Raw genomic sequence first — 23,755 nt, 5'->3', positions numbered from 1 at the left:
TTAAGAATTTGTGATGGTTTTGACTTTATTGCAAAGAGAATGAGTGAGGTGCCCCAGAACACTGAACAGCTAGTAGAATATGAAGCATTCTTGAAGAAATCCAGTGAAGTTACTGTTGTTAAACTGCAAAAGGATCTTGACAAAGCAGCACACAGGCTGCAAATCCTCATGGACTATGCTGATCTCTCTGGTATGTCTATCTACAGAATATAAAATTTCCATATGAGAATATTTATATATTGATAATGGGCTTTACATGCCTAAATGCTGCATCTTCCAGGGTGCTAATGGAAAGTTCCAAAAGAGACAGGAGGGAAATAAAAATAATTCAATAAAGGCCAAAATGTACCAGTGCAGCAAGGAATAGTAGGGGAATGGGACACAGCATAGACAGAGCTTTTTAATGTGTTTTAGGTATTATCAGGTAATGTTATGTAATCTGGCCAAATGATGTTACACCTCTATGTTATTAAATAAAAATTCTCCACATAAAAGCCATCCAAAAACCCACATGCCAAAGCCTCTATGACAGCATGTAGAAAGTGTGAGAACTTGCATCTCTGCAGCTGAGGATTAAATCAAAACAGGCCTTTAGTTGTTTTGCTGTCATGGTTTGCTGTTCTTAGTTAATATAAAAGCTATTCTCTAAGACTGAAGATATATCTGTAGAAGTTACTTTTAGTTTGCATTTTTAATACAAAGCAAAAATGTAATTAACAGATGCAATCTGTTATTTGCTGCACCTAAAAAGGAAGGGCAGTTAAATGAATGCAAACCTATTTTAGTGCCAGGATGATACTGTTTCCTGAAACAGAATACATTCTTGGATCAGATGATGATAGAAATAACAAGGATATGTCATGTTAGACTTCATTTATGATAAAAATTAGGATGCTTATGGAAGCCAGGACAATTTTCTGTTACATTTTGGACTGGTAACATCTTATTTAGATAATTTCACATTCTTAACTTGATTTTACAGTTTTGCTGTCAGTCAGACCTTGTAGGGAAGAGTTTCTTTCAGTAAAGATAATCCAGCCACCAGTTTCTTGGCTTATTCCTAAACATAGTTTAACTATTTTGCTTGTTAGTAGCCATTCCATTATATAATAACCATTCTATTAAATGATTAGTTAAAAGGCTTTTTCTTAAAGGTGACTATATTTTTTATTTTAGATGAGGACATAAATCTGAACAGTGAAGTTTTCCATTGGCCTGATGAGATTAAGAAAATATTTGAAAGCAGTAAAAATGTGTTGACTGAGAGGAGGGCTCAGGTGGAGAGAGCATTGTTTGAAAGGTATGGTGTTAAGTAATTTTATTTCACCGGATATTTTTAGAGAAAAGAAAAATCTCAATATGAGTAGAAGGGAGATAATTTCAAATAAAGAGAACTTAGAAGGAACCTGAGAAAGTAAGGACTAAATCTGGCTTGTAGTATTATGGAGATTTCTGAAAAATACTACTGATGAGTATCCTTACACCTAAATAGATCTGAAAGGAGGAATGGAGAATATTTATTCCTGAATATTAATAATTTTATGTTGTTATATTGATTAGTACAGCAGTACACATAGTTTTGTTAAATTGTTTTCACTCTTCCTTTATTTTCTCCCGGTAGTAGAGGTAGCAAATATAAGTAAAGTAAAAATTGTGAGGTTTGAAAATGAGCCTTAAATTCTAATCCTGTGAACTGCATAGTATTGACATAAGTGACTAGTGAGCTTTCACTGGCATCTGTGTTTACACTAGTATTGAGATCAGATTTCATGTACAGTGCCTGTTGTAATTAATAAAGTAACTGAAACTAGAAAAGGAATGAAACACAACATTGTATTACCTTAGCTATCTTTATCTTAGGTCTTCTCAGTTTAAGACAACTCTTGAACGTTATTATAAAGAAGTAGAAAGCTACAAGAAGCGGGGAGATATTGTGACCGCAGAAGAATTGAGGAAGAATACTGAGAATTTCAAAAAGTTAAATAAGAATATAGATAGTGCATTAGCAGAATTTGAGGTTAGTATTTATTAATTGAGTATGAAGTAGGTTACAATGTGCTGGATGAGCAACAGTTTGGTTCCTGCCCTGATTTTTTTTTTCAGGGTTCTGGCCATATATTGTTAAGATGGCTTTAAAATTTCCAAATTCACCAAGATGTGGCAAATATCTTCATGTGCCTATATGCTGATTTGTCCCAACTACTGAGTTGAAGAGCAAATCTTGGGAAAAAAGTATTTCAGGGAGTTTTTAAATTGAAATAATGAATTTCAGTGTTTCCAAGCAGTCAGTAGTACCAAGATGTTATCCAGAGAAAACAATTCTTCTGGCACAGTTGGCAGAGGCAGAATGTAAGTGAGCTGCACTTGGTTTGTGCACATGGTTTGTGCACTGGAGCTGTGTTTTCAGTTCTTCTGCTTGTTCTCTAATTAAACCCAGATGTTTTTCAACTGTTTGTATAATTTCCATTTAATGCTGATAGGCATTAAATATGCATTTTAATATACAACAGGAATTTCAAATGCTAAGAAACAAACTAAAGACCAAGATTTCTAGATTCTATTCAGGGCTCTCCATCCAATTTACTGTATCATCCTAAATTGAACAGTTTGTCTCAGCTGTGACTCTGCTGGGAAATGAGAAGGGTTGTCTGTGAGAGATCTCACAGGCATTGTGAGGCTTAATTAATCTTCTAAATCACAGTAAAACAATGAGATTTCTCCATATATGGAGCCATAAGGGTCAAGATTTTAATTAAGTCCCACTCTAAAGGAAAAATGGAACAAATTAATTGAGTTTAGAATTTAAATAAACTGGTAGTCCTACACATCAACACAATTAATCTGATTTAAATGCATCTAGTATTTAATTAGTGTGAGTTTACAGCATGGATATGCTGTTATAGGTATATCAGAACAACTAATTAAGCCTAAGTTTCTTAATACATTCTTGCAATGGGAGGTGTAGCCACATAATTTAAATGACATGACAATTAGCTCAGTGAAAACATTAATTTAAATATTATATAGGAATATGGATCTTTATATTTTTTCTGCCAGCAGCTCATATTGAATGATTACAAGTTTTATGAAAGGCCTGGTAGCATTATAAAAACACAGACTCAGGACTCAATCTGAATTCGGTGTCTAAATTTCAAACAGAATTTCTCTGTGCTTATCTGCCCTACCTGTAAAATGAAGAAGACAATACTTTCTTAAAATCTAAATCTTTGCACAATGATTTTTACTGTAAGATCTTTTGGGTGAAGACAATGTCTTACCATGAATAAACACAGCAATTAACATCGGTTTTGGTGGGAGCTCCCAGATAATTCTGTAAAGAAAAAAACCTAATCATAGGTTTAAAAAAAATCCTACAAGCCTCTCTAACTGAGGGGCTTACATTTAGCTTTCACTGTAGATTGGAAACTTGTAAGCCTTGTTTTCACTGAATTCCATGGTACATTATCTTATTCTAAAATGGATTTGGATTTTAAAATTTATTTGAGTAGTAAAAGATATCCACAAATGCTGGGTTATCCACTGGACTTGATCTTATAATGGTTTAGGTTGGAAAAGACCTCTATGATTCCATGAACAAATCAGGGGAATTTTCAAGAACACCGTTACTTTATGCACCTAAAATCCACAGGCCTATATCAACAGAACCATCTGTCTTTAAGGCATATCAATTAATTGTGTTCAGTGTTGTCTGCTTAGAAGTTAAACAACAATAGGAATTTTTGATGGGAATAATATAATTTTCTTTTTCTCCTTAAAGGGCATTAATTATGAAGAAGATTTGCTTGGGCAGGAGAAGACTCAATTTCCTCTTTTGCAATCTATAATTGCAACCAAAGAACCTTTTGAGCAGCTTTGGGTAACAGCATATACTTTCCATACCAAATCTGAGGAATGGATGAATGGTGAGGCTTTGATGTTCATTTGAAGAAACATGTTATTTGCAGTTACTTAAGTAGAAGCTGAGAGAGTTGATTAGTTATGAGAAAATAATTTTAAGGAATAAATGCTGTTAAGCAGTGTGAAATAGAGTTACTGACTTGGATTTTGCATTAAGATATTTTTTTGTAACACAGAAGACAATGATGAAAAATAGCTGTACCACCCTGGGAATCTCCTTGTACTGAAGTGCCTGCTGTCTTTTTTTATGCTGTTTTATTCAGGACCTCTTCAGCAATTGAATGCTGATGAAATTAATGAAGAGGTTGGAAATATGTGGAGGACCATGTACAAGCTCAGCAAGAGCTTCCCAGATGTGCCGGTGCCCAGGCGCATGGCAGAATCCATGAAATTCAAGCTTGATAAATTCAAACAGCATCTTCCTGTCCTGTCCATTGCCTGCAATCGTGGAATGAAGGAGAGACACTGGGAGCAGGTACTTTGAACTCTGTTTTTGCTGTGGAAATATTCTGCCATAGAAACTGACAGTCCAATATCTTTTATCCTGTGACATGATAGATCCATGAAATCTGTAACGCCACAGGCAGAAGCTTCTTTAAATTAATAATTTATGGCAGAAAAGCAAATTAGGGTGTTGCACTAATACTTTGTTGGAATTTGTTGCTTGCTGTTTGAAAGTATTTTACAAAAAGGCATCTTGATAATAGATTTATTTCTTACTTTATTTTCAGATTAGTGAAATTGTAGGATGTGAGATCAAACCGGATAAAGACACTAACCTTAAATACATGTTGGACTGTGGACTTTCAAAATTTATTGAACAGTAAGAAATTTAATCTAGTCTCAGTTTTAGACATTGTATTTCATAGCTCAGATACCAAATATTAGTTCTTTTGGGGTTTTGTGTGCTGTTAGAACATGCTGTAAAATCAGCTATATTTATCAAGGTGTGAACTGTCAGTTGTTCTTGTAGCACAGAGGCATAGAAATCCAGTTGTATTCCTAAATCACTTAATTTGCTCATTCAGAATTTTCTGTCTGTATTTGTCTTCCATTTAATGTCAATATCTCTAACTTGGTGAAGCTGAAAGTGGAAAAATATTCCTTGAGGAAAGAGTCTATGATATTATTAGAAATTATTATGAAAGGTAGTCTGATATGCAACTGCTTTTTTCTACCTACAACTGCTTTTTTTTTTTTGCTCTTTAGCTATGTTACAAAAACATTTCAAATGTTTCATTTCAATTTAGAATAGAACCTGTTGGAGCAGCTGCAAGTAAGGAGTATTCTTTAGAGAAATCAATAGAGAAGATGAAATCGGAGTGGGTCAACGTGCACTTTGGTTTGGCCAAGTACAGGGATACTGTAAGTAAACACTAAATAATATATAACTGAAAATAATTGCTTTGATTCTGAATACCAATTGAGAAATATTAGAAGGATTTTGCTGATGATTCATTGTGGTGAAATGGAAAATTGTATCTTAGCCCACAGCCAGGCAAATGTCTCCATTATTATAACTCCTTTTATGTGGACTTCAGTATGTGGAGACCTTGTGATCTCCCATACTCATCCTAACAAATCTGTGAGCCTGAGGACTTCCCCAGTATTGTATGGAAAGCTGGACAGTAGTGAAATTTTAACTTGCCCAGAAGAAAGAAGAGTCACAGTGCAAAAGATGAAGTCAGAAGGCACCAGCTTCCTCTCACAAAACAATCTCTGACACAGAGGTGTACAGAAGAGATTCCATTTGATATCTTCACGTGATAGAGTAGGGAGAAGCAGGATGAGTGGTGAAATAAAGTGACTGCCATTTGACTTACCAAAATATGACTTGTTTCCAGGACACTAACATCCTGTCAGCAGTGGATGACATCCAGCTTTTGTTGGATGATCACATTGTTAAGACTCAGACAGTGTGTGGCTCTCCCTTCATCAAACCAATAGAAGCTGAATGTGTGGTAAGGAAAAGCAAGTTTGACTGAGCTTGCATGTCTCATAATAAGCCTTCCTCAAGTGCTTCAGGGTATTTTGACATGATAAGACATTAAAGATTTGTTAAATAAGAACACATATTCTTTTTTTTTTTTTTTCTTGTTGTAATTTTGCTTAACTACTAAATGTTTTCATTGCAGGCTTGGAGAGATAAGCTGTGTTTAATGCAAGATATTATAGATAGCTGGTTAAAATGTCAGGCAACATGGTTGTATTTGGAACCAATTTTTAGTTCGGAAGACATTATAGCTCAAATGCCTGAAGAGGGCAGAAAGTTTAAGATTGTGGATTCATACTGGAAAAACATTATGACAGAAGTGGTAAGTGCTAGCATTTCATGACATTGTGCATTTGGTAACATGATGATTAATATAATGTGCATGCACTGTTCTTTTCTGCAGTCGGATATTTGTATTGATGGACTAGAAAATCCTTTACTAAAGTCCAGTGAATTCTAGTCTTTCAGTAAAATTGTAGATTACATCATTATTGCATTGAGATTTCTGTAAAGGCTGGGTGTTGAAGGGTGAATCATAGCTCAAGGAAAATGAATTCTAAATTTTTTAACTTTCTTATGACTAAATGGTCAGAATTAGGTAGAAAGATTAATGATTTGTGCTTTCAGTATATGGTTACAACTGCTCTGACAAAGTACAAATCTTTGTTTGGATACAGTGAGAGTTTGCATTAGACTTATAAGGTGTACACACTTTTGGAGCCACTAAATATAACTAAATATGATTTTTCTCTAATATGTGACAGCATGGTTATTCAAAAATTTAGTGACTATGGACTGTCACAGTAATGAGTCAGGATAAGATAATGGGAATAGGAAATGCAATTTGGTAACCTGTTCAATTCCTGTAAATAAGAAGTTGAGTAAGAGGCCAGACAGTGATGGTGTGAGCTGTTTGTCAAAAACGCTGGGAGTGTGTGGTTGTATGGTAAAGGTGTTGAAATAATCAGTGTAACTCAGTAGGAGTTGAGACCTGTCCAACAGCTCAGACTCTCTGAATGATGAGGCCTGTTCTGAAATAGAACCCTCTGAGGAGGACTGTTATCAGAAAGACAGGACAGGGAATAATTGTCGTGTGCTGTGTCTCTGATAGAACTCATTTGTGAGTGGCAAATAATGTAGCAAGCTCAAGACACAGGAGCAAGTGCCAAAGATCTTATTTGTTGATATTTCCTTCATTAATGTCTGTGAATTTCAAGTTGGTAAAATTGACAGTCTTAAAAGCAAAACTATCAAATAATGCAAATGTATTTAATACCATGAAAGCACACTACAGAGAAGAATTACAGCATTTTATCCTCCTGCAGTATATGAGATTGGTGCTTACAATTTTAATGTAAAACTTATTGTAGTTTTTAGTAGTTTCTGCCATGTGTTTGTTTTTACAAAGGTGAAAGACACAAAGGTACTTGTAGCAACTGAACAACCCAAGATGTTAGACAGACTTCAGGAAGCAAATACTCTCTTAGAGGACATTCAAAAGGGGCTGAATACTTACTTGGAGTCGAAAAGATTATTTTTCCCAAGGTAAATTAGTTAAACAGGCCTAAATTAGAAACAAGAAGCTCTAAGCTCTTTCAAACTATTTCTACTGAACTTAAAAGTCTGATTTTATAAGCATATGTGGGACACAGTCACATGCAGCAAAAAATGAAAAGCTGTTCTTATCAACAGACATAACTCATTTTCCTCAGTTGTGAAATGCCAGAACAGGTGGGGATGGGGAGGCACAATCTGTCTATCACAGAGTAAACTTGGATTGGAAAGGCATCATTGCTTACAGGGTATTTTTGAAGGAGCCTTCCCATGGCTGATATGCAATTATGTCTCTGCCCCACCCTCTTTAAAGGTGTGTGATGTGTGGGTGTTGTTCATGATCATGAGGAGCGGGATTCAGGGTTTTTACAGGGTACTTAATAGCTGGCTGGAGCCATCTGGTGTTCCCTGCCTGAGTTTGAGAACCCTTATTCTCCCTTTGCATAAAAAGATGATCACATTGAAACTCTGAACAACAGATGTGATAAGTTTTATAATGTTAAATATTGCTTAAGGAAAAGGATTTGAGATAATAATTTCCTCTCTAATACATTAGTATCTTAAGCAACAATAAAACCAATTGTATGAGTGGATTATTAATTGAAATTTTCATGATTGGAAAATAATTATATTTTTCTGGCAGATTCTTTTTCCTGTCTAACGATGAGCTGCTTGAAATACTGTCTGAAACAAAGGATCCACTTCGAGTACAACCACATTTAAAGAAGTGTTTTGAAGGAATTGCTAAACTGGAGTTCACAGAAGATCTGGAGATCATAGGCATGATCAGTTCAGAGAAAGAAACAGTTCCTTTCATAGATAAAATCTATCCAATGAGAGCAAATGTAAATTGTTTTTTAATTTTACTATATGAAATTAGATTAATATATAATACATTGCATAAAGTGCATGTTTTTTAGGGAATTAGGTTTAAACCATTTAGGATCACATCATGAAAGGAATTTAGGAAGTGAGAGTGCAGACTGGTATTCTAGAATAAAAAGGATTTCCTACAAAAAAGAGTAAGACATACCAGTTTTGCAGTAAATTCCTCTGAAAGGTGGGGCTTGTTGTGAATTACCGATACTCTTTAATGCTGCAGGAACAGAGCATGCCCTGGGTTAAAATGAGCAGGCTTAGTTGATGATGCAATCTGTGTTTTTTGTTTAAGCTTTTATGAAACATATACAGCTGTTTCTTTAGCTGGGTTGTCTTTAGAGTTAGCTTTATATACCTGCCTTCAGACAGTGTAAACAACAGTATTACCAGTCATATTTTGGGTAATTTCAACCTTTATTCCTTTTATATACAACACCCAGATCTGAAGAAAGCATAATTAAGCCTAACACATTTCAAATAATTTGTTATAGAAGAAAAATACAATCGGGAAATGTGTATTGACTCTTAACTGTTTTTCTTTTTTTCAAGGGCATGGTAGAAAAATGGCTTCTGCAAGTAGAAGAAATGATGTTGGCCAGTGTAAGACAAGTTCTTCAAGATGGCATAAAAGGATATAGCCAGGTATAAGTTAGATTTCACAAACAAATATACATGAATAGGTTGCTCAAATTCTTAACCAAAGAAACATGTTTGAAGCTAAGTGGAATCCAGCTCTTCTTGTTTAATAGTACCAGTCTGAAGTTTTAGTTCTGAAGTTTCAGGAGGAAAAAGTATTGAAGCTTTAGATGCTGATTCTCATTTGTTTGCAGCATGAGACAAAAGACATTTGAGGAAAGTAATTGTTCTCAGTACCATAATCTAATGTGTTCTTATGACTTCTTGTGTCTGAAATTGATCTTTTGGTTTAAGGTTCCTCGGAAAGAGTGGGTACTTCAGTGGCCTGGACAGGCAGTTATTTGTGTTTCATCCATTTACTGGACAGAAGAAGTGTCTGAGGCTATAAGGAAAAAAGCTTTAAAGGTAAGATTTTTCTTCTAACTTTCTATTTTTAGGTGGTGAACTCTGGTTAATTAATTAAAAGCTCCTTCTACCAAAGAAGATCCTTAACAAGATCATGCGGTGCTTTATTTTGGTTTTCCTTTTGCATTGGGTCTTAGCAGAGGTTTGTTACCATTTGCTTTGATGTGTATCAGGAGAAAGCCTACTGAAGGAAATTGCATTACTTAATTTATGAGCGATACTTGTGTGAATTGAAGTACCAAACAAAAAGTGACAGATCATTGTTAAGCACTATGTATTTTTAGTTCTAATTCCCGTCTAAAGCCTCAGAGAAACATGCAAGCAAAAATCTCCCTTTACAGATGGGTGCAATTATTTCAGAGAATCACAGAATTAATGATGTTGGAAAAGACCTCTGAGCCCATCGAGTCCAACCCATGACCCAACACCAGCTTGTCAACCAGACCCTGGCACTGAGTGCCATGTCCAGTCTCCTTAAACACCTCCAGGGACAGTGACTCCCAGCACCTCCCTGGGAAGCCCCTTCCAATGTCTAATCACTCTTTCTGTGCAGAAATTCTTCCTAATATTCAAACTAAACTTCCCCTGGCACAGGTTAAGACTATGTGCCTTTGTCCTCTCACTTGTTACCTGGGAGCCTAACCTCACCTGGCTCCAACCTCCTTTCAGCGAGTTGTAGAGAGGGACAAGGTCACCAATGATTTCTCTGGTGATTGCTTGACTCTCCTGATGGGGAAGGTGCAGCAGGCAAACTTATTTCATGCAAGAAACTTTTCTTACTTGTTCATAGTGCCTCTGTCACTACAGCAGCTTTAACTATCAGTTCACTGAGGCTTTACTCAAACACATGCTCAAGTAGTGGAAATAATTTCTGTTTAATTCAGTGGGCTTTTCTGTGATCCTATTTAAGCTGGGTGGATGAGGATTTATTTGGAGATTAATTCTCTCAACAGAATGTTTGGGCTGCTTTTTAAATGTTGAAATAGAAAAGTATTAATAAAGTTTACATCAAATACTATATTTTAATAATGACTTTTTGTTTCTGTATCCTTACTGAATATCTTAGCTTTATTGTTTAACAGTAGTTGTAGATCTTATTCAATATATCCAGACAGAACTAAAATGTTTATTAATTTCTTCATAGCTGAAGAAAAATTAGAAGGAATCACAGAACAGTGAATCACAGAATATAAGGGACCCCTGGACATCATGTAGTCCAACACCTGTTTAAAGTAGAGGCAACTAAACCATGTTGCTAATGGACTTTGTCCTGTATTCCCATCCTCTCTTGTGTGGGGGAAGCTAAACAAAGAATATCTGCTCCTCTCCCATTGTAGAGTTTTGTCACTTCCATTAGGAGGAAAGATAAGCCTTCTACTAATAAGCCTTCTTTCAGGCCATAAATATTTTTGAAGTATTCATATCAAAATAAAATGCTAGTATACCAAAGAGAATTTAAAATGTTTGTTTAGTGCCCAGACTACCATTGATATGTTTTGTTAGAGGAGCTGTCTCCAATGATTGCACCCACAGGAGCTTAGGAACTGCTGGCTACAGCATCCCATTAATGCCTGTGTTTGTTTCTGTGGCAGGATTTCTTGGAGAAGAGCAATGTACAGATCAGGGACATAGTTGAGTTAGTGAGAGGAAAGCTGTCCAGTGGAGCCCGGCTGACCCTTGGAGCTCTCATTGTCATCGACGTGCACGGTAATGTGCCCTGCTGCTACCCCTGGGACACCTGGGGCAGTGCTGCTGGCAGTAGCTGGGTGGATTGTTGGAGAGAGGCACCTAAAATGCTTCCTCTCACTTGAATCAGCCTTTACAGAGTTATTGCTCAGCTCTTTGGGCAAATGAGAATTGTTCAGTATTGCACAAGGGTCTCCCATCTACTTAGAACAGACACTGGAATCTAGTTACAATTAAATTGATTCCCTATGCAAAACAATTGCAAATTCCTCTCTCTAACATGAAAACTAGCCTTTAAATGTTGAACTACTCTTACATAGCTCTAAGTAAATGTTACTTTAATTATAAGTTGTTTTAAGTAAACTACTACAGCAGAAGTGTCCAGATTTTTTAAACAGTCTGTGTCTCACTCTGCAGCTCGTGATGTGGTCTCAAAATTGGTTGAAGACAAAGTCACAGATCTGAATGACTTCCAGTGGATTTCTCAGCTGAGATACTACTGGGCAGAGAATGATGTGATAGTGCGAATGATCACGACAGAAATGAAATATGGTTATGAGTATCTGGGCAATTCCCAACGTCTGGTTATAACCCCACTGACAGATCGATGTTATAGGTAAGGACATACTATCTGGGAATAATGTTTTCTTTTTTTGGATTGATCTGTGTTTGCTTTCATTTGTTCTGGTTATTAATAGAAGGAACCTCATCAGCTAACATTTTCTTGTAGATTTTGCCCAAATATGGTAAACATATTTACAATTTATAGCCTTCTACAGCAGTAGAGTAATAGATTCTACTGTATCCAAGAAGTTGCTTCTGAAATGAGGTGGTAGCATGTGGTATTGGAACTGCAAAGAATTCTACAGTAGCACTGGTCAATTAATTTACCTGAAGTAAGACACACAGTTTAGGTATGCCTGCCTGTAAGATAAATGAGGTAATTAAAAAGCCCTTCACAGATATTTGATAGCTTCCTGTTCCTCCACTGGCTTGCAAGGGGTTGTAATGGAAACACTTCAGTCCTCAAGGTTAAAATATTCAAAGGCATTTCATATTTCACTTCTGATGAGCCCTCAATACATGAGTCAATGCCTTTGAATGAGGGTTTTGTAAAATAATCAGATCACTCTATTATTAACAGGGATCTCATTTCAGTAGGATGTTCAGTTGAAAACAGGTTTTTGAAACAATCTTTATGCTTTCTCATCCATTTCTAAATATTGACTGAATTTATAAAGCCAGCTTCAAGGTCTTGCCTGTTCAAGTGCCACTTGAAGGAAATGTTTGCTTTTGCAGACTCTACCATTTTGCTCATGGCACTGTTCATTTGTGTAATTGAAGGTATACAAGGTGGATGCATGTAATAAAAGCCTTGACATTCCTTTTAGGTCAAGTGGCTGAATGTGACCTTCCACTATTAGGAATCACTTATGAAACAATACTGGCTTTTTAGGGAAAGCTGTGAGGGCAGTAGAGAAACAAGTGAATTGTTTTCAGGAGAGCCTGTATAGGAAAATATGTATCAATCCACTCAGAAACAATCTGACATTAAAAATTGTTCTTTCTAATCCCTGTGTTCTTGATTATGTAGGACATTAATGGGTGCCTTGAAATTAAATCTTGGTGGTGCTCCAGAAGGGCCTGCTGGGACTGGCAAAACAGAAACAACAAAAGATCTAGCAAAAGCTATAGCTAAGCAGGTACTAAAACTCCCTTTTTTTACTTTCCACTGTTTATTTTTTGGATATGTAGATATTAAAATGCAATTCTTAAGCAAGTGCTGCTTATTTTGTAGCTATTCATTTACAGTTGGACTTGAACATCTTAAAGGTCCTTCCAGCCTAATGATTCTGTGATTCTGTTCTTTATTCACTAGAATAGTTGGTGACAAATTCACATGTAGGACTGTGTCTATATGGCATCCTGATTTTCTGATCCAAAATTAACAACTGTAATCCCTTCCCATTTTAGACGCTAAGAATTTTATAGTGGACTCTGTGGTAATACTGAGAAATGTTCTCTGTGTTTTTGTTGTAGTGTGTTGTCTTTAATTGCTCTGATGGCCTCGATTACAAGGCAATGGGCAAGTTCTTTAAGGGGCTGGCACAAGCTGGGGCATGGGCCTGCTTTGATGAGTTCAACAGGATTGAGGTAATGTTTTAACTCAGACAAATAAAATGAGAAAGCTTCAATTTAAGACACAAGAAGTTTTAGATTTAGACATGACAGCATTATTGCAAATTTTCTGCTTTTACCTGTGGTGTGACCTCTTTGTTTTGATAATTAGTAATGCAGAAATAGGCACTCAGCTGTTTGCTCTAGAAGCACTTGCCTACCTGTGCTGTATTGCAGAAGTGTTGTGTAAATTAAGCTGAAAAAAAAAGTTCCTTTACAATTTCTTTTGTATGTGCCACTCATTTGTTGGGAAAGAAATGTTCTTGTCTTCTCATTGAGAAATCAAGCTACAGCTGTGGAGTTGCATTTGTCTGAGTTCAGCACAGGACAGACAAATCCCAGTGGAGGGATTCCTGTAAGGACTAGAGCTGAGTGTCACTAACTGAGTGACTTGATTATTAAGTTGTGTAAACTGACACATCTAATTCTCCCCTTGTTCTTACTCAGTTATTTTTGGTTTGACTTTGGATAAGTTTTATCGTTAGTTTGATGAAATTCCATTGAAGTACATACTAGTAAATGTGGAAATTTCATGAAATCCTATTTTGTATGCATTAGTATCTTTAACTCCATAATTTTTAAATTTTTCAGATGCAGCTTGTTTTCTAGTGAATTCAAGCATTAGCATTTCTTTTCCAGTATTCTCTTACCTTGATACTTTCAAACAATCAGCAAGCCTTTTCTATTATTTACCCTCAATTTTGGGCATTGAGTGAATCAGTTTTTCTGGAGAGCCTAAGCTGTGTCTGACTTGAAGGGAAAGTGCTTTTAGAGGCCTCCAGAGGGAGTTCCTGTTCAACTAACTTAGATGTCTACATTCAGGCGCACGGTATTTCCCTGAGGAGGCTTTTAAAAGCCTCTGTTGTTAGTCTCTGTTAGTTGAGTAGAGAATAGTGGCACCAACTTTCAGAGAATCCCCTCAATAGACAGCTAATACATAGGCTCAGGGCGACTTTTCCCCACAGGAATGCAAATACAGCCATCAAAATATGTAAACAAAACCATTTTATATTGTTTCTTCAAGTGTCTTATGTTTTCCAATCTGTTCTGTCTGTGTTAGGTTGAAGTATTATCTGTAGTTGCCCAGCAAATACTTAGCATCCAGCAAGCTATAATTCGCAAACTCAAAAAATTCATCTTTGAAGGGACAGAGATCTCTCTTAATCCCACATGTGCGGTGTTTATTACGATGAATCCTGGCTATGCTGGACGGGCAGAGTTGCCTGATAATCTGAAGGTAATCTGAAATCCTGCTTTCTTGTAGAAATTAAACTGAATTTGCCATTTCTTGTCTATAATAATAAAAAAGTCATCAATTGAATAACAAATGATGTCTAATGCTTGCTTAGCTTAAGGAAGAAAAATGCCATCACTATGAACACAGCCTCCCTTTCTGCTTCTGCTGAGCATGACCCCCATGCTGTGGAATATCCCTTGGCCCAGATGTCCTGGCTGTGTCCCCTCCCTTCTGCACCCATTCTCCTGGCTGGTGTGTGGGGTGAGGAGCAGGATAGGCATTGCCTCTGTGTGAGCTCTGCTCAGCAATAACTAAAACATCCCTGAATTATCAACGCTGTTTTCCAGCACAAATCCAAAACACAGCCTCAGGCCACTACTGTGAAACAATTTAACTCTTCCCCATTCAAAACTAGCACTGAAAACCTATTCAAATGTATCCTGCTGTGCTTTTCACCAAGCTTCAGTAAACAGTTTACAGCTTTAACTGTGCTCTCCCTGATTGCAAATTCTTTGGGTTCCCAATTTAAATTTATTATAACTGTGAGTTGCTGAGACCCTAGGGGGAGACTGATACGGTCCTGGTTCTTTTCCTGACATTGACACAATTCTTTGCATGATCTTGTACAAAGCATTAACCACACTATGTGCTGGATTGTCTGTTATGAAAGTGAGATGAATGTCATATGCCTTTTCCTCTATTTAGTTCTTTAGAATTGACTCTTTCTAAGCATTTGTTACTGCAGTGCTTAGTACAGACCTCTTGAATCTCTTGACAAGATCAGAATAGAACAGTGTTCTAAAGCAGTCTCATAGATTTCAGATGATTCATGAATTCTCTGCATTAATGAATTTATGGAGAGATGTTATTCTTACAAAACAGGCACAATTTATTACAGTATTCCACAGTCAAAAGTTGGTATCTTACTTTTTTCCTTATAGGCACTGTTCCGAACAGTTGCCATGATGGTCCCAGATTATGCCTTGATTGGGGAAATTTCACTTTATTCAATGGGATTTCTGGACTCTAAGAGGTAAGACATGCTGAATTTTCTACCTTAGTTGAGTCTGATATATCTCATTCCTCTATAATGCATATATATGTGTTTGAGGCATATATGGAAGGCTGTCCATGTTTTGTTTCTCTAGAAAGTACTTTTTAATCTTCTGCTTTCTTGTCAAACCTCATTTTCCACCTCATGTTGCCAGATGTGCACTTCTACACAGAATCATTTGGAAAATGTATCAAAATATCATACAGAATTCCTGGGTGATGCACACATTCTGTAGCATGGCATCATCTACAGTCTTGCTTCCCAGGTGTCTTGGGCCATCTTGTCAGCTGCTGTGTCTTAGAATCACTGCAGATTTGTGTATATAGGAAGGTGAATTATTTTCCTTGAACGGTGAGATATTTTCACTCTACATGTTATATTTTATTATCCACAGTCTTGCCCAGAAAATTGTTGCCACTTACCGTTTGTGCTCGGAGCAGTTGTCATCTCAGCACCACTACGATTATGGGATGCGTGCAGTGAAATCTGTCCTGACAGCAGCAGGGAACCTAAAACTGAAGTACCCAACTGAAAATGAAAGTGTGTTGTTGCTTCGGGCTTTGCTGGATGTTAATTTGGCCAAGTTCTTGTCCCAGGATGTGCCATTGTTTCAGGTAAGTATCAGACCAGTGTGTTTTAGGTTTTATCAGGCCAGTGTGTTTTAGGTTTTATGATGTTGAGACCTGTTATAAGAACTCACAGAAACTGGTCATTATTTTAATTTAGAACAGTTTGATCTAGATGATGCCATATTAGTGTAGAGTTACTTCAGTTCACTGGTCTGGAGGAACTCTTTGGTGCTGTTAAGATTATTTCGAAAAGCAAACTTTCAATGGTGCCTTTAAATTTATTATATAAAATGTTTTAGACAATATCTTGTTAAAAATCATCTTGTGCTGTTTCATTTATGGAAATCATTCTTTGAGGTTTGTTTTCTGGCTTTGTGCTTCAGAAGAGATGTGGATAACTAAGTTAAGGTCATTTATAAATTTGAGTTCAGAATAAAAATGATGATATTTCTGTTTGCATGCTGCTTTAATAGCAAATAAATTAAAATACAAAGTGGTCAATATTGAGGACTAAAAGCTAGGGTAGAAGCACAGAGTCAGTGCTCTGAAATCTGAAATTCTGGAACACATGCCATTCTATTTAATCACTGAAATTCTTTCAACTTCTTTAACATCATTTTTTGTAATCCTGATGGGGGCAAATTTGCAAAGGTTAAGCTTCTTTTTACAATAGTAATGTGTTCATGAAAACTGCAGGCACAGGTTTCTGTTTCATGTGTACAGAATACTTCCACGGCTGCAGTTTGCCTAGAAGTTAGTTTTATCCAGCTGAGGACATCTGGTTTGAAGCTCCTGTTATCTGTATGAATATTGTTTTACTTGGGAATGTTCTCTTTTTGTAACCTGTGTTTAAATATTGTTCTATTCTGTCTTTCCTTAACAGGGTATCATATCTGACCTGTTTCCTGGAGTGGTTCTTCCTACACCAGACTATGACCTATTTATCAAGGCACTAACTGAAAATATTGAAAAATTGAATCTTCAACCAGTGCCATGGTTCATTGGAAAAATTATTCAGGTTTATTTTCACATACTTCTGGGGAAGAAAAGCATGAGAGCAGAAACACTTTTCATTCACTGTCTGTGTCATGATGAATAGTTAATACTTTCCTTACCAATTAATGGAATATTACAAATGGGGTATTTTTACAGTGTACAAATCATGGAATAAAAGCCTGCTTTGGTCATAGTGATTTTGTAATTCAGACAGTCTGTGAAGGAGCTAATGTGTGCAGCCACATTGTAGGGCTTGTGCTTTAGGATAGAAAATTAAACTGAATCTGTTACTAGCTGAGGCAGTGTAGCCTAGTGAACAGAATGCTGGACTGGGAGTCAGGCTCTGTTCCCAGTTCTGTACGGTCTCTTTGAGAAGTCTTGAAAGAGGTGACCTTGCCTATACTTCACTTCCAGCCCTGTGTTCCTACTGCCTCCCATTTACTAGTATTGGGGACCTTTTAAACAATACTTAACCTTTTTTCTTGTGCAGCCTAGTGACAGGGTAATGGCAAGGTTAAAAGTGTGTGGTCTAGGCCAGGGTCATCAGTGGCCTCTCCAACAGTAGTTCAGACTTCATGGCTTATGTTCAGACTTGCATTATGCTGCTTTCCAAACCATACTATGTCTTTCATTTAAACAGGGGTAGTGTTAACTGCTTAGAAAGCTGAATAATGAAATACCAGACTTAACATGATAAGAAAAAAATCTTCTTACGGTTTATTATAAGTCTGATTGGTGGTGGTTTCGCTTTGACTTGAGCTTTGACGAGATCTCATGGGGTGACTGAAGAAGTTACCACTCTTGCAGTCCAAAATCAACCTCTGTGGGACTGGCCATATGTCAGATGCTCCAAGCTGTAGTTTCAGTCCCTTTTTGTCAGCTTCATTGGTAACCACTGATTTCAGTTCAGGTCTGTGTTCTGCAGTGTCTGGTTAGTGCCCTCACACCCAATATAGTGCTGCTGTTGCAGGTGAGGGATGACATTTAGCAAGGAGAAAGGGAGGATGCCTTGGGAAAATTACTTCTTGAATAGTTTCAGTGAGAATTGCCATAAAAGCATGTCTGCCTTCTGATTTGGATTAAGGCTTTGGTCAGGCAGCAGAGTGCAGAGATGTGGTTGTGTCACATCTGAAAGCAGGAGGGAGGCTTCTATTTTCATTCACACAACATGTAACACTTGTTTTTGTGCCGTGCTGAGGAGTGGCTCTCCTGTCCCGGCAGGTGTACGAAATGATGCTGGTGCGCCACGGTTTCATGATTGTTGGAGATCCTATGAGTGGGAAGACCAGTTCATACAAAGTGCTGGCTGGAGCCCTGGCTGATTTGTGTGCAGGTAACAGTGTCCAGCCACAAGCTTCTCATTAAATTAAATCAATTCTATGACTGTTACTTTTCCTTTGCTGAGGTATGCCCAGGTTGTTAATTGCCCTATATTCTTCCTTGACTGCAGAATTTCTATTAATTTAACCAGTTTTGTCTGGTAGTATTTTTCCCTACATCTACTGGAATAGTAAGCCATACTAATGTGTTCATGTTTTTCTGTATTTTTTAGTCATTTTATTTGTGCATAATACTCTTGAAATGACAGGATATTGTAAGTAGTTCCCATAAATATATGAAATCTATGCTGCTCTGCTTTTTATTTTTTACATCTGTTTTTTTACAGCAGACTTCTTGCTTGCCTTGCACAAGTAAGGGAATTTCTTATTTACTGCTGCCTAGATGCCACATATCTGAGCTTTTGCTTTGAGCAGCTGGAGTAGGATCCTCGGAAATCATCAGCTGTTGAATAAAACTAACCTATCAAATTCTCAAGCTCATGTATTTGCCTTTTTACACAGCGAACACTATGGATGAGTTTGCTGTTGAATACAAAGTTATTAATCCCAAAGCCATTACTATGGGGCAGTTGTATGGCAGTTTTGATCCTGTAAGCCACGAGTGGTCAGATGGAATTCTTGCAAAGGCCTTCAGGGAACAAGCATCTTCTACCACAGACGATCGCAAGTGGATTATTTTTGATGGCCCTGTGGATGCAGTTTGGATAGAGAACATGAACACTGTGCTGGATGATAATAAAAAGGTAGCCTAATTTTTGCCCCTATCCTCATCCTTGAATAAACACACTTAATTTTAGTAGTAGTAATATTGTTACTACATTAGTCAAAGGAGGTGTGAAATTCAGGAAAGGATGATGTGCGTAGAAGCACTGCTTTATTTCCCCAGTTGTATGAGTGGGTTTAGATGGTATTAGATAATATTAACCCATTATTTCTCCCTAGAAGCCTTGTCTTGCTCCTTTATTGAAATGAGGTTGATCACTGAGGCTTTTTTATTGACCCTTTTAGGAAACTGAAATATGTGGACTGAGTTCTGTGACTGAAAACTGAACTTGTTTAAATTACCTTGAGAATAAATGAATTTTAAAAAAGCTGCAAGTCATAACTGATTTGTCTTACAGAGTTATTTAAAGTTAGAGCATTGTTCTCTGTGTCTCTGCATGCCTTACAATAAGACATGAAAAAGTTGAGACAAGGTCATAAAATATCATGTACTGTAAGGATATAAATGAATGAATGAGGAATGACACTAAGTGAAATGTTCAGTGATTTTATGACAGACATTGCTTTGACTGTACAATCAGCACTAACATGACTAGACCATGTTTGTGTGATGCTCTTCTTCCAGTTATGCTTAATGAGTGGTGAAATAATTCAGATGAGCCCAAAAATGAGTTTAATCTTTGAGCCGGCGGACTTGGAGCAGGCATCTCCAGCAACTGTCAGCAGGTAATGTGAGAGCATTCAAGCTTCAGCTGTCCCACCTTGCACATGTATTGCTCTACCATAGGTGTTTGTTCTTCCCAGGTGTGGTATGATCTATATGGACCCACAGCAGTTAGGCTGGCAGCCACTGAAGGATTCCTACCTGAAAACTCTGCCTCCAAACCTGCAGGAAGAACACCGAGAGCTGGTGCGAGACTTCAATGTTTGCACAGGTCTAATTAGAAGGTGACACTCACAGTTTGCCCACTTGAAGGCAGGCATGCAGAATCAAAACTTTTTTATTATTACCATTAACAGTCTAGTCTTCAAAACCTTTTTCACCTCAGTGCTTATATGAAGGAGAGCTCTTTGTGCTGTGTATTGTACTATGTTTTTTGTTGATGCAAATAAAAATAGGTGTTGGTGAGAATCAGCTTTTAATGAAAATTTAACATCCCTATTATTGGGCATTAAAATCTAGTAAAATAATTGGAATAATATTACGATTTGAACTGTAGAAAACTTATTTATGTGATTTGAGAAGACTGCCTTTGAGTTTTTGCAGGAAATTAGAATCAAATTACAAAGAAGTACCAAGACTAGAAGAGCTCTTTATTTACAGTTTTCTTAGTTCATCAGAATAAAGTAATTATTCCTTAGCCAACAGATAGCCTGACCCTTTAGTGCATCTCCTTGAATACTAGTCCTTGGGAAAAGGGTAGGTCCTGATTTCTGTCCTGTTCTCCAATCTGAGTTCACAGAGCAGATACCACCAGCGGTGGTCAGTATTTACCCACATGCTGTGGCACTCCTGCAGGCACCAGTCAGCCCCAGCCCCAACATGTTGGAATTTCTGCTGTGGCACAGTATCTGTGCTGGGCCCTCTGTAGGGGGCCTCTTTTTAAGGAAGAATGAAAACCTTGCCTTTGTTTCTGTTGGAATAATTTTGTTGTTGCCTAAGCACGATAGGAGTCTCTCTAGGCTGAGCTTCTGCTCTGCTGTCTGGATTAGTAACTGGGTAACAGAGTTCCTTCTGAAAACTTCTATGTGGTAAAAAGCAACTTGTTTTCACCATCATTTAGTGATGGTGTGACTTTGTGAACGTTTCAGTACTGCCTCACGTGGGCCCTTTCCTGATCTCTCTGCCAACCTGGACAATTTCTGATGCCTTATGTTTGACTGAGGGTGACAGTGGGGAATGTGGCAAGTCCTGCATTTTCACACAGCTGTTTCCTTTCCTCCTGGTAGGTCAATAGCTTGTTTATGTGGCTAGTTGAGCCTTGTTTAGATTTTATTGACCATCACTGCAAATTCGTGGTAAAAACATCCTCTCTTCACCTGAGTTACAGCTTGATGAAACTCTATTCTTCTCTCCTTGGTAAGTACCCTAAGCCACCTGTATTTTATTTCATTTTTTCTTTTTTTTTCTGCCATGTCTCAGGAGAAAGTGCAGCTTAGAAGATGCAAGGAAATGCCAAAGGAATTCCTTACTGTTGAATTCATATAACACAATTGTTAATAATTCTTTGCATACAGAGCTTTCACATTTGGAAACTGGTATCATTACAAAACAAAACACATCTTGCACATATGTTCTATCTTTTGCTTACTGTTTGCTATCATCGTAAGAAAAGAGTTAGGACTATTTTTCTTCTAATTTCGTTTTTATTTGTAAACAGTATTTTACACAGACAAGATTCTCCGTTTGTAGATTGGCTTCATTCCACTGAAGACAGTGCTTTACTTTTGTCTCAGGATACTTTTGCAAAAATGCATTTTGAACTGGGATTTATGGTTATTACTGGCTTTTAACGAAAATCCAAAATATTTGTTTTAGATGAAATAAAGGACTCTGATGAAGAGGACAGCGAAACTATGTCTGATCAGCAGATCACCTCGTGGCTGCAGGCCCTTTTCCTTTTTGCTTTGGTGTGGACAATTGGAGGGATCATTGATGCAAACAGCAGAAGAAAATTTGATTCGTTTTACCGCAACTTGCTCAATGGAATGAATGAGCAAAACCCACGCCCTAAAAATGTGAAGCTTAACAAAAACAATATCTTCCCAGAAAAAGGTGCTTCTTCATAACTGTGCTTGCTTGGCCTTTTATAAAGCAGTAAGAAAGCTTGGTACTTGGTGTGCCTGGCAGATGTTCAGTCTGCAGCAGAGCCACCATCTGCCAAGCCTTGGGCTGCACAGTTGGGTGCCCTTTCCTGGCTTTTTTAACCTAGAGTAGCATATGCCTCCAGTTACACTCAAACACTGTGGCTGAATCTGACCTAAAACCATTTGGTGATAATAATGGCACTGGGGGGGGTGGGACTGGGGGTTGGGGGTGTATCTTCTGTACTAGAAAGCTTCCATCACCTCACAGTTTTGGAAATCTCACACTAAAATTAATGAAGTTTATTTTTATAATTTTCCTATATTGTATTTTTCAATGAACAGGGAGTGTTTATGACTTCTATTTTAACAAGCATGGCCATGGGCAGTGGACCATGTGGACAGACTACATCACAAAGGAAGAGCAAGTTATTGCCCCAACAGCTAAGGTGCACATTGGTATCATTATTATGGAAAATAATTATTTGACTAAATAATTTAGAGGTATAAATAACTCTATTTGGTTGTTTGAAGATTGGTTTGCAACATTTAATTTCATTCATTTCATTAGTCTCTGTGAGCTCTCTTTCATGCTTTTGTTTCAATTCTGGAAGTTCAGCACTGAAGATGCACATGGAGCCCTGAGGTTGTTTGGTGTTTAAAATTTGGTTTCTGTTTTGTTCTCTAACGGCATTTGATATTGGGGAAACCATAGTGTGAAAAAGCCAAAGCTTGAATTTCCATTCCTTCATTTCTCTTTTCAGTGGGTGATCTCATGATACTGTAGTATGAGTTACTTAAAGAAAGCAAGCAAAGAGACTCACTTTGGGATGTGGGGAACAGTATTGAGAGTTCTGGATTCCCTTCATTTCCAAATAGGGACACTCAGATTTTGATGGCAGTTGTGGACCGAATGGAAGGAGGAAGCACAGCAGAGATCTACAGATGAAACTTCAAGATAACTTAAGCTTGTTCAACTTTTCATTCCACTAGTTGCCATTGTCTTGTCTATTGAGTACATGAGAGATGTAAGATGACATTTTCATTCTGCTGCTGAAAATCTTGTCTCAATATCAAATCCACAGCTGCTAATTATAAGTAAAAAATGAGGAAGGGAAAAAAATTCCATATCAGTGTTCCTTTCCCTTTGCATAGCAGGGGAACAGACTAGGCCATACTTATCTCTGTAGTTCTCCAGGCTTTATATAATGTCTGTGAACTGTAAAATAGTAATACTGGTTGTGCTACTGACTGTATAAGCCCTGAACAAGAAGTGGGTCCATAGTATTTACTAGAACCTTGTTATAGCTTAGTTTTTCAGACAGTAGAACTTTTTAAAATGCACATGTGCTACAGGGTTCCTGTAGTTGCTTGCAAATAGTAATGTTGATTAAGGCTTTAGATGTTTAATTTTCATGCTTTATTTTACTTTCCTGCATAACAGGTATCTGAGCTGATCATTCCAACAATGGAAACTGCCAGACAAATGTATTTTCTTAAAACATATGTGGAGCATAGTGTCCCTTTGCTTTTTGTGGGTCCCACTGGCACTGGAAAAACAGCTATAACAAACAACTTTCTACTGAAACTTCCAAAGGAAAAATACATCCCGAGTTTCATCAACTTCTCTGCAAGAACCTCTGCTAACCAGACCCAGGATATTATTATGTCCAAGCTGGACAGAAGAAGAAAAGGATTATTTGGACCTCCAGCAGGGAAAGAAGCTATAATTTTTGTGGGTAAGACATATTTTTTCATTTTTTTAAAAATAATTTTTGTTCT

At 37.2% G+C, this 23,755-nt stretch overlaps 1 protein-coding gene across 1 annotated transcript in view; it reads left to right on the top strand.

Annotated features, from left to right (window-relative positions):
* The window catches only part of DNAH3 (dynein axonemal heavy chain 3), a 55,754-nt gene that overhangs the window by 11,574 nt on the left and 20,425 nt on the right, over positions 1-23,755 (top strand). The window contains exons 14-42 of the mRNA XM_077786950.1: positions 6-190; positions 1,177-1,300; positions 1,861-2,017; positions 3,779-3,923; positions 4,182-4,393; positions 4,650-4,741; positions 5,169-5,283; positions 5,763-5,879; positions 6,054-6,233; positions 7,320-7,456; positions 8,109-8,310; positions 8,894-8,986; positions 9,275-9,385; positions 10,978-11,092; positions 11,489-11,687; positions 12,666-12,774; positions 13,112-13,225; positions 14,310-14,486; positions 15,428-15,519; positions 15,935-16,154; positions 16,993-17,127; positions 18,327-18,438; positions 18,947-19,188; positions 19,794-19,894; positions 19,973-20,078; positions 21,119-21,248; positions 21,708-21,944; positions 22,319-22,422; positions 23,418-23,712. Of these exons, the coding sequence (XP_077643076.1) occupies positions 6-190; positions 1,177-1,300; positions 1,861-2,017; positions 3,779-3,923; positions 4,182-4,393; positions 4,650-4,741; positions 5,169-5,283; positions 5,763-5,879; positions 6,054-6,233; positions 7,320-7,456; positions 8,109-8,310; positions 8,894-8,986; positions 9,275-9,385; positions 10,978-11,092; positions 11,489-11,687; positions 12,666-12,774; positions 13,112-13,225; positions 14,310-14,486; positions 15,428-15,519; positions 15,935-16,154; positions 16,993-17,127; positions 18,327-18,438; positions 18,947-19,188; positions 19,794-19,894; positions 19,973-20,078; positions 21,119-21,248; positions 21,708-21,944; positions 22,319-22,422; positions 23,418-23,712 (4,358 nt within the window). The remainder of the gene's footprint in view (positions 1-5; positions 191-1,176; positions 1,301-1,860; positions 2,018-3,778; positions 3,924-4,181; positions 4,394-4,649; positions 4,742-5,168; positions 5,284-5,762; positions 5,880-6,053; positions 6,234-7,319; positions 7,457-8,108; positions 8,311-8,893; positions 8,987-9,274; positions 9,386-10,977; positions 11,093-11,488; positions 11,688-12,665; positions 12,775-13,111; positions 13,226-14,309; positions 14,487-15,427; positions 15,520-15,934; positions 16,155-16,992; positions 17,128-18,326; positions 18,439-18,946; positions 19,189-19,793; positions 19,895-19,972; positions 20,079-21,118; positions 21,249-21,707; positions 21,945-22,318; positions 22,423-23,417; positions 23,713-23,755) is intronic.

The sequence above is a fragment of the Lonchura striata genome, chromosome 16 (assembly GCF_046129695.1).
Source record: "Lonchura striata isolate bLonStr1 chromosome 16, bLonStr1.mat, whole genome shotgun sequence".
NCBI lineage: Eukaryota > Metazoa > Chordata > Aves > Passeriformes > Estrildidae > Lonchura > Lonchura striata.
This window is presented reverse-complemented; position numbering and strand designations above follow the sequence as displayed.